Genomic DNA, 16,564 nt, shown 5'->3' with positions numbered 1-16,564 from the left:
ATACAGTGAGTGAAATAAAACATGTATGTGAGAGTCAGGGTGACTCAGCAGAAGCAAATTAAGAGCCACACAGGTGTATAAGATAATGCAATTAACAAGTCCTGAATGCCAAGGACAGAAATGCAAAGTGGATAATTGAACACACCTGAGAATTGTTAAGTGGTCAAGGCTGAGATGATGAAATCATTAATTCTGGGTAGAAACAAGAGAACCAATGAGAATGGATGTACACGCCCACTGGGTGGAAACTGACAAGAGTGGGTGGTATGATCCAAGGACTATAATAATGACTATGAATCCTAATGTATTTTGTGGGTAGTAGCAGTGGATAGTAGTAGTGAGGAGTATTGTTGTATTGGAGTTGTGTTGGATAGTTTTGGAGCTGTATATAGTAGAATAAAGTAGATCTTTTATATAAGACTACTGAGTTGTCTGGTGTCTTGAGTGAAGATACAAGAGCCAGCTGGATCCTGAAGAAGTGGGAAGACTTCTGTGGAAGCAAGAGTGAGAAGGCTTGGAGAGTTTGTCAGGGTCTTCAGCCTATTCTCTGTAACTCTGCTGCTTTAGAGCAAAGCTTTAACCACTGACCAAAACTGGTCAGCGCCGGTGCGTAACAAGGTGGTGAGTTCGAGCCAGAGGTGAAGAACTACAACTCCCATCATCCCTGACAAGAGGATCTTGCATCAGGTTGCTCCTTTCTCTTGCTCCTTTCCAAGTTCAACACAACTTAAATGAGTTTCTAGGTCAAATAAAGTGGCCCTTATTTAACCTGATGTTCTGTGTCTGGTCTTTTTATTCCATGATAGGCTATATTCAGGAATTTTAATGAGATTACAGGAAATGGAAATGGAACTCTTGTCATGATCTAAGACCTTGAAGAGTGGGGCCTGGTGGCCCATATGCCAGTGGGGTGGCAAATCTACTTCCGGTTTAAATCTGGATTTGACAGGTTGCTGAACCCTATCTCTAAAACAGGCTCAGAAGCTTCGATAGCACCTCTAAAGGTCAGACTAGCATCTAATGATAATAATAATAATAATTTGTTTTATTTATATACCGCTATTCCAAAGATCATAGCGGTGAACAGCAAGTAAGCTAATTAGCAAGTAAGCTAATTTGCCCCCAACAGTCTGGGTACTCATTTTAGCGACCTCGGAAGGATGCAAGCCTGAGTCGAGCTTGGGCCCTTTTGCTGGTCTTGAACTCGCAACCTTGTGGTTTCGAGTGAATGGCTGCAGTACAGGCATTTAACCACTGCGCCACCAGGGCTCCACCTATAAATAATAGGTTTTATTTATATACCGCCCAATCACTGGGAATCTGAGCGGTTTACAACAGAGGGGATAATAGACGGTTCCCTGCCCGCAGGCTTACAATCTAAAAGACATGACACAAAAGGAGAAGGGAATGGTGATGAGGGGAGGGGATCAGGTCCAGCATTCTTCTCTTCCTCTGAGGCCTGGACAAAGGCAGATGGACTGGGGGGAGGGCGCTGTATCTTCAGGACCTAGCCTGCCTCTCTCCCCCTCAAGATGGTGGCTGAAGGGAGGGCTTGTCTTCTTCCAAGCAGGCTGTTGGAGCTAGCCTGCCTCTCTCCCGCTCAAGATGGAGGATGAAGGGAGGGCTTTTCTTCTTCCAGGCAGGCTGGGGGTGCCTCTCTCTCCCTCAAGATGGTGGATGAAGGGAAGGCTTGTCTTCTCCCAGGCAGACCTGTTGGGGCTAGCCTGCCTCTCTCTCCCTCAAGATGGAGGATGAACAGAGGGCTTGTCTTCTTCCTTGCAGATCTTCTACCACCGCCCTCTAAAATGAGATCCATCCACTACCTTGAAGGTAGCACCAACATTGCCATTATAAGCTGAAATCCATGTGGCTACTTCAGAAACAGAAGGCCAGTCTCTGTCATCCTGAAAGGTCATCCATCCAAGGAATAATGGTATCAGACAGATGTTGTCTTACCTGAGTGCTTCAGTTTCCACCAAAACATGTTGACTGTTAACAACGATGTTTATTAGCTGTTTTTTCAGGTACCATTTTGAGTCTTGCCTCTCTCTTCTCATCTCCACTCCCTTTTTTATTGAGACTTTAAAGACTTCACAGATTCATTATGTTATAAACTTTCATAGACTCTTCATTATTTATTTATTATGTCCAAATATCATGACTCTTTACCTCATCAGTACCACAGAAGCCATGCTATCCATGACAATGAGATTATAGACATGTCCTTCACTTCCAGGTTACCATCACTCCCACACGGCACAGAAAACAAGTTCCTGAGTACAGCTATCTATGAGTGAGGCCAGATAGACATGGGGCAGACCCATGGTTGTCATGCCAGACATGATGTTCTCAGTTGCTCCTAACAGGGCAGCCTCATCATAGCTAATGTAGTCTCCTGAAAACATAATCATACAACACCATCCCACAGAAACATGAATGTGTTATAAAAGTCAAAATATTTTTCTCCCCTTTTTTTTTTTTTAAAAAAAATGGAGTTTGGAGCAATTCATTTGGAGCAATAAAAAATCTACAGTGAAAATGAAAATCCTACAAGATTCAATCGACAGGTGTCTTGCCCCTTCCCAATTTGAAGTGGTCTTTCTACGCCTGTGCTGTAGATTGGCTAATTGATTGGATTAGATTAAAAAGAAAAAGAACCTTAATTTTGGAAGGAAAAGATTTAAGATATGGCTTTACGATAAATTGAGGGTAGATAAAAATTTCAATAACAATTTTGTTAGAAAATCACTCTTACGTATCTGGCTAAAATAAATAGTGTAATAAATTACCGTTATGGGTCTCATCTAATGAAGCATTATTTGGTAGAGAGGAATTTAATAAGGGTACATGGGTTTCATATAGTGATATTACAAAAAATTCTAATAATAAAAGAGAGTTAAAATCATAGGAAGATTTGAATAAAGAAGGGTACAACTGTAATTGGTTCAGCTATAGACAGTTAAAGGAAAGATTTCAGACTGATAATAAATTAAATGGAATTGATAAAGCAGAACCTGATTTGGAAAGAATAATAAATGATGGGGGAAAAAACCAAATATCTAAATTATATAAATTGATAACAAAATTTGAATTAGAAGAAGAAACAATTATAGATTTTATGATAAAATGGACAAATGATTTAAAACAGACCATTGAATTAGAACACTGGGAGAAAACATGGAAAGTAAGAATACAGCAAACTTTAAGTACAGACTTGAAAGAAAATATTTACAAATCATTTTACAGATGGTACTTGACCCCTTATAAGCTATCTAAAATATATAAAAAGAACATAAATAAATGTTGGAAGTGCCAGAAGGAGGTAGGTACATATCTACATAGTTGGTGGTTATGTGAAAAGGCTGTAAGATATTAGAAACAGATACATGACGAAATGAAAAAAAATATTTAAATTTTAGGAATGGGCAGACCCCAGAATGTATTTGCTAAACATGATTCAGGATAAAAAAAAAATTGGAGAAAAAAGAAGGGAAATTACTACTTTACACAATTGTGGCTGCAAGAATGATATATGCAAAGTATTGGAAGAGGGAGGATACTCCGAATATAGAAGAATGGAGGCTTAATATATGAAATATATGAAATGGAAAAATTAACACATTTGTTGAACAAAGAAACCTTAAAGGAATTCTATAAAGATGGGACTCATGGATAGATTACATTCAAAAAGAAAATACGTATGCTGCTTTAAATGAATAATGATAATGGCTATTCCTTCTGGCTAACTTTTGTGTTTTAAGTTTTAGGTTAATATTGTGAAGCAAGGAATAAAGAATTGTATTAGATCTGATAAAGGCTTCAAACAGATTTAGTTAATAGTTTTACATCTCTAACTATTATTTATGAGTGTTATTGTGGTAAACAATTATTAATATAAAGAAAGGGGGGAAAGTAGCACAATTTAGAGAATATTATATGATGATAGAAAATAGGATTTTTATTTTTTTTGTTTTTTCCTCAACATCTCTAGTAGGTAGAAATATAGATAAACATACAGTATATACATATTAAAATATATACATATTCAACTTATGTTAAGGATAACAGAAAGTAAGAGCAAGTATTATGATAAAATGGTATTCACAGAAAGACTTGGTAACACTGGGTAGTAAATGAATGTTATGTTTTTATTTTTGTCTATGTTGTGTTGGATGGTTGTGCATTATTAATGCAGCATTGTTGTTGTTTTCTGTACCTTTATTTTTTAAATATACAAATAAAGAGAATTTTAAAAATAGATATTTTTCCCTTGATGGTGGAACACATTATGGGTGGTAATGGAGCACATACAAGGAGATGGCACTTCTATTCCTGTTACTGTCTTATCCTGTTGTGAAAGAAAACTGCCTTTTAATTGCAGTCACATCTGTCTAAACTTATTTACCTGGACTGTCATACCACACACACACACACACACATTACTCATGAATACGTGTCAAGAACAGCTCACCTCTGAATATGGTATATGAAGGTCCATTCTTTCAAACGATTGGATTTGAAATAATGTAATTGTGATTAAAATGGTTCCATTTTGCTTGTTATGGCATACAAGTCATTACTTGATATTGCAGTGTTGCTGAAATAATACTAATTATTATTGTTATGCTAGGGAGATATAATTATTCATTCCAAATTGAGTACGTTTTCAATGGTCTTTCATATTATTTTGATATATTTATCCTTGTTTTATTGTATGCAGTATGTCACATTTGCTGGAGGATAATCCAGACAGACCTATATGTTGCATAGCAACAAGTTTCTCAATGGTCTGGAGATTTCTTAATGTAATGCTTTTTCTTCTGTGTTAGAGTTTTAATATTCCCACCTCTCAGAGTAAAATAATCAGGTGAGTAAATTTGAAACAACAATTTAAAAAAAAACTGTTCTGGAAATTTCAATACCAAAAGGAGTTCCCTAAAGTTGTTTAGAAAGGCATTCTGAAAGTATTTAATATGCTGAAAGTGCAAAGAATTTAGAATCATAGAGTCAGAAGAGACCACAAGGGCAATCCAGTCAAATCCCTGTCTTGAAGGAAGGCACAATCAACGCACTTCTGACAAATGGACATCCAGCCTCACTTTAAAAACCTTCAAAGAAAGAGACTCCACTACACTCCGAGGCAAGAACAGCTCTTGTGTCAGGAGGTTCTTCCTAATTTTTAGGTGGAATCTCTTTTCCTGTAGTTTGAATCCATTGCTCCATGTTCTTGTCTTTGGACCAGCAGAAAACAAGTTTGCTACATCTTCAGTATCTTTCAAATATTTAAACATATCTTGTCACTTGTACATAACCAAAGACTGGAAAGCATGATAAAAGGTATTGTCATATTTTGTTGTAAGTATTCCAGAATGGCAGAGAAAATTACTTGCAGCTTCCATGTTCCAGATGCATGTGCTCTAGGTTTTGAATCTATTGCTCCATGTTTCTGCACACTTCTTGTACAGTGTTTTCTGCCTATAAGTGATCCCCAATAGTGTGGTAGTGTACACCATTAGACATTTTTCTCTATCCCTCCCAGTCTTTAAGTTCCAGAAGCCTTCTGCATGTGTTGACTAATTCTGTTTACTATGGCAAGAATCCTGGTGGTGTGGTACACCAGTAAAGCCACACCAATGTAGGCATGATCTGCAAAGGACCACAGGTATTGTTACTATCAAGAAAGTAAGGAAACAGAGAGAGAGGCTGCTCTCAATTGGTAGATTTTGTCTTCCTTCCACCACCATTGCTGTACAACCCTGGAAAAAGTCCAAACCTGGGGTCTCTTCTTTCTCTTTCCACTGAACCTTGCCCAACTTGCACCATCTCACCAGCATTATAAAGAGACACAGGAAAACACCACACCCCATTTCTTCCAAAAGGCAGGTATTTAGCGAACAGTGGTGTCATCTCCCTTAGGTGTCACTTGGGGTGGTCCATACTCCTTGCACACCCCTAGTGAAACCCCCAAGGCCCTGTAAAACACAGCCACTGAATGACCACTGAAACCCTGTAGAGGCTTCTTGGGCAGTTATAGAAGCTGCAACGGGAAAGAGGGGAAATCAAAGATCCATTATCCATGCTGTTTTTGCTAGTGCAATACCAGACTTAACTCAATGACCTTGATGCTAAAAACATTCATAGAAACAGAACAGCATGGACCACAAAAGAATTACAAGCCACTATTTATAAAATAATTTTTGGACATATTTTTTTAAAATCTACTTACTTTTCCGTAGCTCAGCATGATGATTCTGACCAACACAACATTAATATGGGCACCCAAGGACTCATCATGATAGATTTCATTAACCTACAAAAAAAAATTTAAATACATTAAAAATGAATTCATATGGAACACACGAGAACAGTTTTGTTAAAGCCTAATAGCCAAAGATTTAATCAATTAATTTTTAAAAACCCTCTAAAATAACACTACACGCATGTAGCAACTGTGCTGTAACACCAGGACAAAATCATATTTGGCAGGGAAAATGCTGAGCATGCCATGTTGAAAAACCAATTCATGCTATTAATACCTAATTACAAGTAGAGACTTACTGGAAAGGCAACAAAGAAAGAGTGTGCTTGTCACGCTTAGGTTATACTTCACACTTATTCGCTGACTAAGGATAATATTTTCTTATTTGGAAATTTGAAGCTGTTCAGACAAACATCATAATCATGATTTCAATTGCTCAAACCTACCACCAAAAGCTATCTACTTGCCATTGGCAATTAAAAACAAAATTTCATACATTTTAAAAAAAATAACTGCAGTAAGCTTGCTAAATATTCTGGTGCCTTTGCAGTCATTGCCAAGAAGAGTGAACTACACTATCTGAAGCATACTCAACATGGAGAAGTCTTTAGAAGAGATGGTATGCCAGGGACACTGGGGTCAGCAGGCTTTCACATGCATCTGATTCCCCCTCCAATGCCTCTTGTGTTTTCAAACAAAAGCGTACATTGGACTAGTAACAAGCTTTGTGCTTTCTGTGCAAGTGGACAGCATACTGTCTGTAATAGTCCTTTTCTTTAGGTAGAATGGGCAAAGACGTCCAGTTTTAAAAAGCTGAAAATACAAGGGAAGGGCCTGGAATATCTTTAAGGAAAGCCAACTCCAAGAAAATCCTACTAAAGATTGAAAGTACAGTTAGGGTTGCCATAAGTCAGGATCTCCAAACCGGGACAAATGTAGGACAAATGTAGGACAACATTTTCAAATGTAGGACACTTTTATAAAAATGGAGGACACAAAAATTGCTGGCTTTTAAAAAAATAGGGTTAGACAGAAGGGGGGTTAAATAAGGGGGTTTGAGAAAGGGGGGCTATAGAAGGAGGGCTAGATAGGGTACCTAGAGGGGGTTAGGGTTAGATAAAGAGGAATAAGATAGAGAGGGGTTAGAGGGGGGCTTAGGAGAGACTTAAATAAGGGAGTTAGATAGAGGGGGTTAGAGAGGGCTTAGATAGAGGGGGGTTAGATGGGCTTAAATTCTAAAGCACCAGAGTTGTTCTCTCTGCAGGGCTCTTAGACTACACATACACTGCAGAAATAACCCAGTCTGACAGTACTATAACTGCCCTGGCTCAATGCTATGGAATTCTGGGAAATGTAGTTCGTTGTGGCTCCAGAGCAGAGCTCTGCTTGTTCAGTGCCAGGAGCTGATCTGCCTGTGTAGTTTGGCTATCTGTGAATTTCACAAACTGCTCGGATTCCCAATGATTCGGCGGTATATAAATAAATCCTATTATTATTATTATTATTATTATTAAATAAGGGGGTTAGAGAGAGGGGGAATAGATAGAGAGGGGTTGGAGGGGGGTTGAGATGGAGAGAAGGTGGTAGATAGAAGGGGGTTAGAGAGGGCTCAGTTAAAGTGGGGTAACAGGGGGAGAGGGAGTCAGAGAGAGGATTAGAAAGGAGAGGGGTGTGTGTTGGGGGGCCTTGGGGAGGGGGCTTCCAATGTCTGACAGGAGCAATCCTGGGGGGAGCCTGGGGCCCTGGAGGGGCCTGGAAAGTGCCCTCTTGCCTCTCCCGGGTGCTAGCCCCTTCCTCCTCTTCTGAGCCTTGCCGAGGCTCTTCCTCCTCTTCCTCTCCGACGGCTGGGTCCCTGAGGCGCCCCTCCCCTTTAGTGAGGCAGCTCTCCCGGCGCTTCAGAGCCCCTTCCTTGCAAGAGCAGGAGGAGGATGAGGCCGGGCTGACCCAGAGGCCAGGGCCCTTTCCTCCCCTCTCCTAGCGGCCTGCCTGGACGGGCGGGGGCCACTGCTGCTGCCAACCTGCCTGGCCCTGCTCCTCCTCGCGCCTTGTTGCCCTGCCTGACTAAGCCTGCTCCTTGGGAGGGCTGGCCAATAGGGGCAAGGCAGAGCAGCAGAGCTCTCCCCTGCCAGCTCCAGCCCTGGCTCATCAAAATATAGGGATGCAGGAGGGCCAGGAGCCGGGCAGCCACTCGAGGGCGTGACGGGACCAGGAACGCCCCCTAGAAAGCGGGGGAGTCACGCCTCCCACCGGGTTATGGCAACCCTAAGTACAGTGAATGTTGGAAAGTACATATGAGCTAGCTTTGCCCACCAAGGCTCTCCCTGTGCAGCAGCAACAAAGATTTGGGTATAGAGAGGAGAACTGTGTGGTCTATTGGGATTCCTTCACCCTCATCAGGTGCACCATCACTGAGCCTGCTGGTTGCAAACATGTCTATTTGAAGGTGGCCACACTCTGGAGTTGTTTTCTGTGCTGGGTGATGTAATGATCAGGAAGTGGAGGATTGTCTATAATTGTCTTGCCATGGACTGATCAATAACTGGTAGGGTTTATCGGAGTTTTCAACTAATAATGCTCTAGTCAGTGGCTGCAACTACACTGCAAAATAAATGCAGTTTGGCACTGCTTTAACTGTCATGGCTCAATGCTATGGAATTGTGTCAGAGAGCTCTGGTGTGCCACAACAAGCTACAAATCCCAGGATTCCATAGGGTGGAGCCATGACAGTTAAAGCATTGTCAGACTGCATTAATTCTGCAATGTAGCAGCAGCCACAATCTCACTTATTTCATCGTTGCCTGGAAAACTATATGTCAAGTTTGGGAGCTATCACTTATCAAGACAACAGGAAAATCCCCAAGAGCCACCAGAAAGACATCTGATCTATCAGCTTCCTGAGCTGGATCATCTTAGGGGCTTGACAGGCTGCCCTGAAAGGGCGGGCTGGAGCCACCTGTATTTGCTACTGAGGGATGTCACAGCAGCCAAATCGCATGGCCTCCCTCCTCACCAAAAAGAACCCGCTAAAAGCAGGGCTTTTTGGCATGTGCAGCAGATGTTATGAGTGTACCATTGGCGCACTGTCACACATCGATGACACAAGTGCGGTACCATGATGTGCGGATGTAGCGCCGCGCTTGCATCATCATGGCGGCCCCCATATGGATGGGGCTTTGCCATGATGGTGCCACTGCCGTGCACTAGGGCTCGGAACCATGAGGTTGCTCCGCAATTCTGAGCTCTAAAATCGGCCCCATACTGCCGCTTTCAGGCAGTCTGTACCAGGCCTTAATTAGTCTCCCACTCCTGCAGAGGTTCTGTGTTACAGTGATCAGTCTATGACAAAGCAATGCAGGACTGGGACAAAAATGGAACTTAACACATGTGAACCACAGCAGTTTGAACCTCTGAAGAATAGGATAGAAAAATTCAGGTGGAGATGGACACTTCTGCATGAAAAACTAAAGATGTGATAATGCTTTCCGAAGGAGCTGTTGCAGTGCACTATTCTCTTTTGTAGCACAAACAACAAAGCCTCATGAGACCTTAATGATGTATACATTTGTTAACATATAATCCTTTATGGACTAGGGCCTGCATAAAGTGTTATCTCTGCTGCAGCTACCTTGGGTGTGGTGTGTGCAGTGGGAGGGGGCTGTAATAGTTGAGATCAGAGGAGAATGAAATGCAAAAATGTACCAACAGAGATGCTTTAATTAGAACCTGAACATGTGTTAGATAAGTAGACTGACTCTTCAACAGTGATAGATGATAACACAACACAGGTCATTTTAATAAGGCTAAGTTAAAAACACTGGGCAGAAACTTTGGACCAGGCCTGAAGTACCTGGAATAGTATGTCCCTAACTACACTACATGAAAAGTGGCCAAGACCCCATGCACGTAAGTCCTTTTAGAAAATCAGCTATTGTGCCAGTTAGCTGTTTCCCAATGAAGGAGGGGGCAGAGAAGGACTAAAACTTTCCAAATAGCTAATAAATGTGAGCATGATATTGTGCAGCTGTTGAATCGGAAAGAATAAGCCACTCTTCCTCTTTCAACTAGCAATATTTGCTTCAACATACACATAACCCCTGGCTACTTTGGTGCCCATGAATTTAACACACTCCAGCTTGTGTGACAGGCAAAGGGAGGAGTTTGCTACAACTTTGGGTGGGAACAGTTCTCCATGTAGTTTTTAAAAGCAGCCATTGCTTTATTACTTATGAAACTAATCAGAATTAGTACTATTAGATCCATAGTCAGGGTGAAAGACCTTAGTCAAAGCTGGGCATCCCTATTGCAAACAACAATGAGCAACATATCATGAAGTTAGACCTCATTGAAGGTGCAGATCCACTATAAAAGATCAGATGGATAGGCCCACCAGAAGAGATCCATCTTAGGTGCCTTCTTAAAGGCTTCTAAGGTGGTGATGAGACAGATCTCTTCCAGTAAGTTGTTCCAGAGTGTGGGGGCCACGGCTGTGAACGCTTTATGGGAAGTTGTAATTAGTCTGGTCTTTGCATATTCCAATAAATTCTTCCTGGATGTTCTGAGAGTGCGTGGCGGATTGTGTAGGGAGAGGCGTTCCCTCAAGTAACTCGTGCCCAAGCCATGTAGGGCTTTAAAGGTGATAACCAACACTTTGTATTGGGCCCAGAAGCTGATCGGCAGCCAGTGTAATGATTTTAATATTGGATTAATATGGTCAGATCTAGATGTACCTGTGACCAATCTGGCTGCAGCATTTTGGATCAATTGAAGCTTCCGAATTTGGTACAAAGGTAGCCCCATGTAGAACGCATTGCAGAAGTCTAGACGAGAGGTTACCAGTACATGTACCACTGTTTCAAGGACCCTCTTGGTCAGGTAGGGACGCAGTTGGCGTATCAACCGAAGTTGGTACCATGCACTCCTGGCCACCACCTCCACCTGCAATGACAGCTGAAGAGACAAGTCCAGGAGTGCTCCCAAACTGCAAACTTCATCCTTTAGGGGAAGTGTGACGGGGAAGTGTGACTGGCTGACAAATCTCCATCCCTGGACCAGGGGTACCTATCGCAAACACCTCCTTTTTCTCTGGATTCACTTTGAGTTTGCTTTCCCTCATCCAGCCCATTATGGACTCAAGACAGGCATTTAGAGGAGAGATGCCATCCTTAGTCACTGCAGCAGTTGGAGACATAAAGAAATAAATTTGGATGTCATCAGCGTACTGATAACACCTCGCCCCATGCCTCAGGATGATCTCGCCCAGCGGCTTCATGTAAATGTTAAACAGCATGGGAGACAGACTGGCGCCCTGGGGGACACTCATCATTAGTTCTGTTGAGCATCTGATTCCAGGTCTGGCTATGGGACACCAGGTAGCTTTGGCTGCCTTGGTGGATGACTTACACTGGGAACTGGACACAGGGCATGAGCTCCTGTTGGTTCTGCTAGACTTCTCTGCAGCTTTTAATACTATCTGAGCCACTTTGGTGGGATGGGATTTGGAGGCACTGATTTACAGTGGCTCTGTTTCTTCCTGGAGGAAGGAACCCAGAAGATAATACTGAGAGATGTTTCTTGCTGTGGGGCCCCTAGGATTCTGTTGTGCTATGTAACATATACATGAAACTACTGGGAGAGGTTGTTTAGAGGTTTGGGTGCCAGCAGTATGCAAATGATGCCTAGCTTTATGGGCTCTGGTACCCACCTAGCCATCCTGTCATAGGGAGGTGAAAGCCTCTTTGATTCAGCAGGCTTTGACGGCAGGCTGCCTAAGGGGCGTGGGCCTTTCATGTGATGTGCTGTTTATATTTATTGCTCTAATTTTAAAAGTTTTATATAATGAATTTTGGGGGGCTATATCTGTTTCAGGTTTTGTTAGCCACCTTAAAGTTCCAGACAAGAACAAAGGCAGAAAATACATAAATATCATCATCACCACCACCGCCGCCACCACTGCCACCACCACCATCACCATAATCTGACAGGAGTTGCAACCCATCAAAATCAGGAGGTTCACATGTTCCACAACCCTCAAATAAAAGTTTGAGTAATCCTCACCTAACAGAGTGGGAATGAAGTCTTTGGATAACATACAGGGACCCATTCTTGCTACACAGTTTAATGCTATTATTTTACTTTAACTGTCATGATTACATCCTATGAAATCCTGGGATTTACAGTTTAGGGAGGTGCACTTAGAATTCTCAGCCAGAGTGCTCTACTGGCTCATCAAACTACAACTCCCAGGATTCCACAGAATGCAGTCATGGCAGTTAAAGTGGAAGCATAGTGCTATGACTGTGTAGTGGGAATGGGCCCCTGGTCTATGATATACATGGCTATGACAGGAAGTGTAACTGAACAGCATTCTAAATAAGAAAAAGGTGCCATTTTATCCCTATAACAACACTGTGGACTCATCCAAATTACTTATAAACTCCCAATATCCCCAAGCTCTCTGAGTGCTATTTACATTACGCAGGTCCAAACCCAAAAATCTGATCTGGGCTATTTTCACAATGCCTGGATTTGATTTGAGGTTTCTGCTCCTTGTCCTGCATTAAAAAGACTTACCTTTTGCCCTGGGTTTAAAAAAAAACAGAGTAAAAAGTGGTGGCAATGGCTAGCTCCCTTCCCATGCAGTCCCTGTGAGCATCCCTATGGAGTTGCTTTGCAACTGCGAGTCACTCTGAGGTCAGAACAAAGTGCCCAGTATTGATAACATGGCTGGGTACCTCATTCTAACATGGCTTTCATGGACTGTTTGGGGAGGCAGACCACCATCTTTTGCCAAAAACTCACAACAGGTTGGGGGGGGGGGATTTGGGATCAGAATACTTTGGGAGGAACCCATAGTATTCTGGAACATATAGAAGAGCCCCGAGAAACAAAATGAATGTTTCTGATTGGGTTTTCCCATTGTCCTGAAACACATTTACTGCCAATACTAAATATGAAGGTATCAAGGTTCAATGACAGAGCACAAACATTGCTTGCAGAAAGTCTGAGCTTCAATCTTCCACTTCCACTTACGTATCAGGTAGCATAAGCCTATTCACGCTACTCAATTTTATAGCACTATATTCCAGTTTAACTGCTATGGGAACATCCCATGGACTCCTGAGATATGCAATTTAGGTCCTTAGAACTCTCAGCCAGGGAGCTCTAGTGCCTCACTAAACTACAAATTCTAGAATTCCATAGGATTTTGCCATGGCTGTTGAAGTGGAATGTAGCACTATATTTGTGCAGTGTGAACAGACTCCAGGTGATGGAGAGCTAAAGCACCAATCAAAGTAGGCAACACAAGACAGGGGAACCAATAGTCTGATTTGGTCCAAACAGCACTTGGAAAAAATTACTTATTTGTGCTACCACTCCCAGAATGTCCCCGTCTGCATGGCCAGTGGTCATATGGGCTAAGGAATTGTGGAAGATGTCATTAAAAGGTAAATTTCCAAAGCTCTGTGTATAGGGTAGCTATTTCCTATTAACTGATTACTCTGACTGTCCTTCAAAGGGTAAAAGACAGAAAGGACTTGGATGTGGACCATACAACAGAAACAATTGGCATTGTATAACCAAATCTAGTAACAAAAATCTAGTACACTGGATTCTTTCACTTTGTATGACTATACAATGAATGCTCCAAGATTCATCTGCCTCTGAACCTTTTTTTAAAAAAACAAAACAAAATCTACAAAACAGATGTGCTATTGGCAAAGCTAGTTTAGCATTATAGGATTCTTTGTCTCCTCTTTGACAGTAACATTGGCTTTAGAAAGATCACAGACTTTCTTCTGGCTTCATGACCAAGTTATATTTTGTCAAGTTCCTCCCTCAAGCTGTTTGGCCTTCTCAACTTTTGCCTACAAGCTAAATACAAAGGAGTTTTAAAAGCATGCACTAAATGCATAAACACAATTTTCAAAGGCCTTACATTAATACCACAGTTATGTTATCTATTTACAGCACAGCATAACTGAGATTCTTTGGAAGGAAGGGAAGGTCATGTTAATCATCTGTGCATCATCAGAGATGTAAGCAGGTCCCTCCCGGACCCCTGCCATGCCTGAATCACCCAATCCAAGCATGGCAGGGGGGAGGGAAACCCCCAGGGGTCCCACCCAGATAGATAGTAAACACCCCTCTGCTATTCATCCCTCTCCTCCAGAATGAGCTGTCATTCCCATTTATTGAACTCGCTTCAGAATTGATTCTTCTGAAAAGAACTGCATAGAAACCGCACAGAAACTAATCTCTGGAATAACCGTGGGGTTTTTTTGCCTTTGCATCACTTCATCACGCCAGGATTTGATCACATTGTGATAGGAACTGGTTTCAAATGGGAATGAGGGTCATTTACACCGATCAGTAATTCATTCTATTTCATAGTGGGAACAGGCCCAATGAAAGAACCAGACAAAATCCAAGAGAGTACAGATATACAGCTAAACACGAAAGTCAGAATCATCCAGTCCATTATATTTCCCATTACAACATATGGATGTGAGACCTGGACAGTGAAGAAAGCAGATAGGAAGAAAATTAATTTATTTCGGATATGGTGCTGAAGAAAAGTACTGAAGATACTGTGGACAGTCAAAAAGATTAAAAAGAAAGAAAGAAAAGAAAAGAAAAGAAAGGGTTTTTTTCCTAGAATAAATCAAGCCTGAACTCTCTCTGAAAGCCAAGATGACTAGACTGAGACTGTCATACTTGTGTCACATCATGAGAAGGCACAACTTGTTAGAAAAAGCAATGATGATGGGGAAGATAGAGGGCAGAGGAAGACCACATGCCAGATGGATAGACTGGGGACCTTATCGCACACAGAAACATAAACGTTCTAGGGACGGGAGGAGGACTCTCGTGTGCGCGCACGGCCGCCCAAAAACGGATTTTATCGCACACAATTCAGTCCTCCAAGAAGCCCCGTTCCGTCCCCCGGCGCGCACCCGTTCGCGTCCAGTCCTGATGGGCGTGATTTTTGCCTGACGGATTACCTTCCGTCGGCAAAAAATGGCGCCCGTCAGGACTGGACGCGAACGGGTGCGCGACGGGGGACGGAACGGGGCTCCTTGGAGGATGTCTGCGTGTGCAATAAAATCCGTTTTTGGGCGGCCGCGCGCGCACACGAGAGTCCTCCTCCCGTGCCTAGAACGTTTATGTTTCTGTGTGCGATAAGGTCCTCAGTCAGGTAGACAATGGGCCTGAGCCTATAAGGCCTGAGCAGAAAGATAGAAGCTAGGGACGCTTGGAGAGGTCTTATTCACAGGGTCACCATGAGCTGAGTTCACCTAAAAGGCAGCTAACAACAACCACCATCACTATGGATAGAGAGATCTTGTAGCACCTTTGAGACTAACTGAAAGAAACTGGCAACATGAGTTTTCATAGACTTCAGTCTACTTCCTCAGATGCATTTGGTGTAGTGGAAACTATTCCACCAAATGCATCTGAGGAAGTAAACTTGAAGTCTACAAAAGCTCATGCTGCCACTTTCTTTCAGTTAGTCTCAAAGGTGCTACAAGATCTCTCTATGTGCTGATTATACAGACTAACATGGCTATATCTTTGAATTCTACCACTATGGATAGAGTATTGGAGCAGAATTGTGATGTAGTGATTAGTGTTGGATTAGGACTGTGGAACTCAGCTTCACATCTCCATTCATCCATGAATGCGGGAAATTGGCTGGCAAGGAAACCTCTTGCAGCCGCAGGTGTTTACCGCATACCATGCAGCTGCGGACAAGTCTGCATAGGGACCACCAAACACAGTGTCCAAACACAAATCAAGGAACATGAAAGACACTGCAGACTGAGTCAGCCAGAACAATCAGCAGTAGCAAAACATGTTATAAACCATCCTGGGCATAAAATGCGGTATGAAAACACTGAAATTCTGGACCATACCAACAACTATCAGGTCAGAATGCATAGGGAAGCCATTGAAATCCACAAACACCTGGACAGCTTCAACAGGAAAGAAGAAATCCTTCAAGTAAACAAAGTTTGGCTACCAGTCCTGAAAAACACCAAAATTAAGACCAAGCAAATTGCAAATGAAAACCACCCAGGATCAGGGTTTTTCCCAGCAGACAATGGGCCACGAATTAAGCAGACAAAAATCCTCCTTGCATACCCTCCCACTCTGAAGCCTTGCCATTCAACAACAGAACAATACACAGATTAACATGTAGATCACTCCTCCCAAAGTAGAGTTACACAGTGTGTGTGTGTGTGTGCATCTGTCTATCTATCTATCTATCTATCTATCTATCTATCTATCTATCTATCTATCTAT

At 42.2% G+C, this 16,564-nt stretch overlaps 1 protein-coding gene across 1 annotated transcript in view; it reads right to left on the bottom strand.

Annotated features, from left to right (window-relative positions):
- The window catches only part of ADAMTS2 (ADAM metallopeptidase with thrombospondin type 1 motif 2), a 118,220-nt gene that overhangs the window by 91,946 nt on the left and 9,710 nt on the right, over nt 1-16,564 (bottom strand). Inside the window, exon 3 of the mRNA XM_089517643.1 lies at nt 6,227-6,310. Within this exon, the coding sequence (XP_089373769.1) occupies nt 6,227-6,310 (84 nt within the window). The remainder of the gene's footprint in view (nt 1-6,226; nt 6,311-16,564) is intronic.

The sequence above is a fragment of the Sceloporus occidentalis genome, unplaced genomic scaffold (genome assembly GCF_023333645.1).
Source record: "Sceloporus occidentalis isolate IW3139 unplaced genomic scaffold, rSceOcc1.0.p SCAF_1, whole genome shotgun sequence".
In the NCBI taxonomy this organism is placed as follows: domain Eukaryota; kingdom Metazoa; phylum Chordata; class Lepidosauria; order Squamata; family Phrynosomatidae; genus Sceloporus; species Sceloporus occidentalis.
The sequence above is the reverse complement of the archived record's forward strand: the minus strand, read 5'-3'. Positions and strand labels throughout refer to the sequence as shown.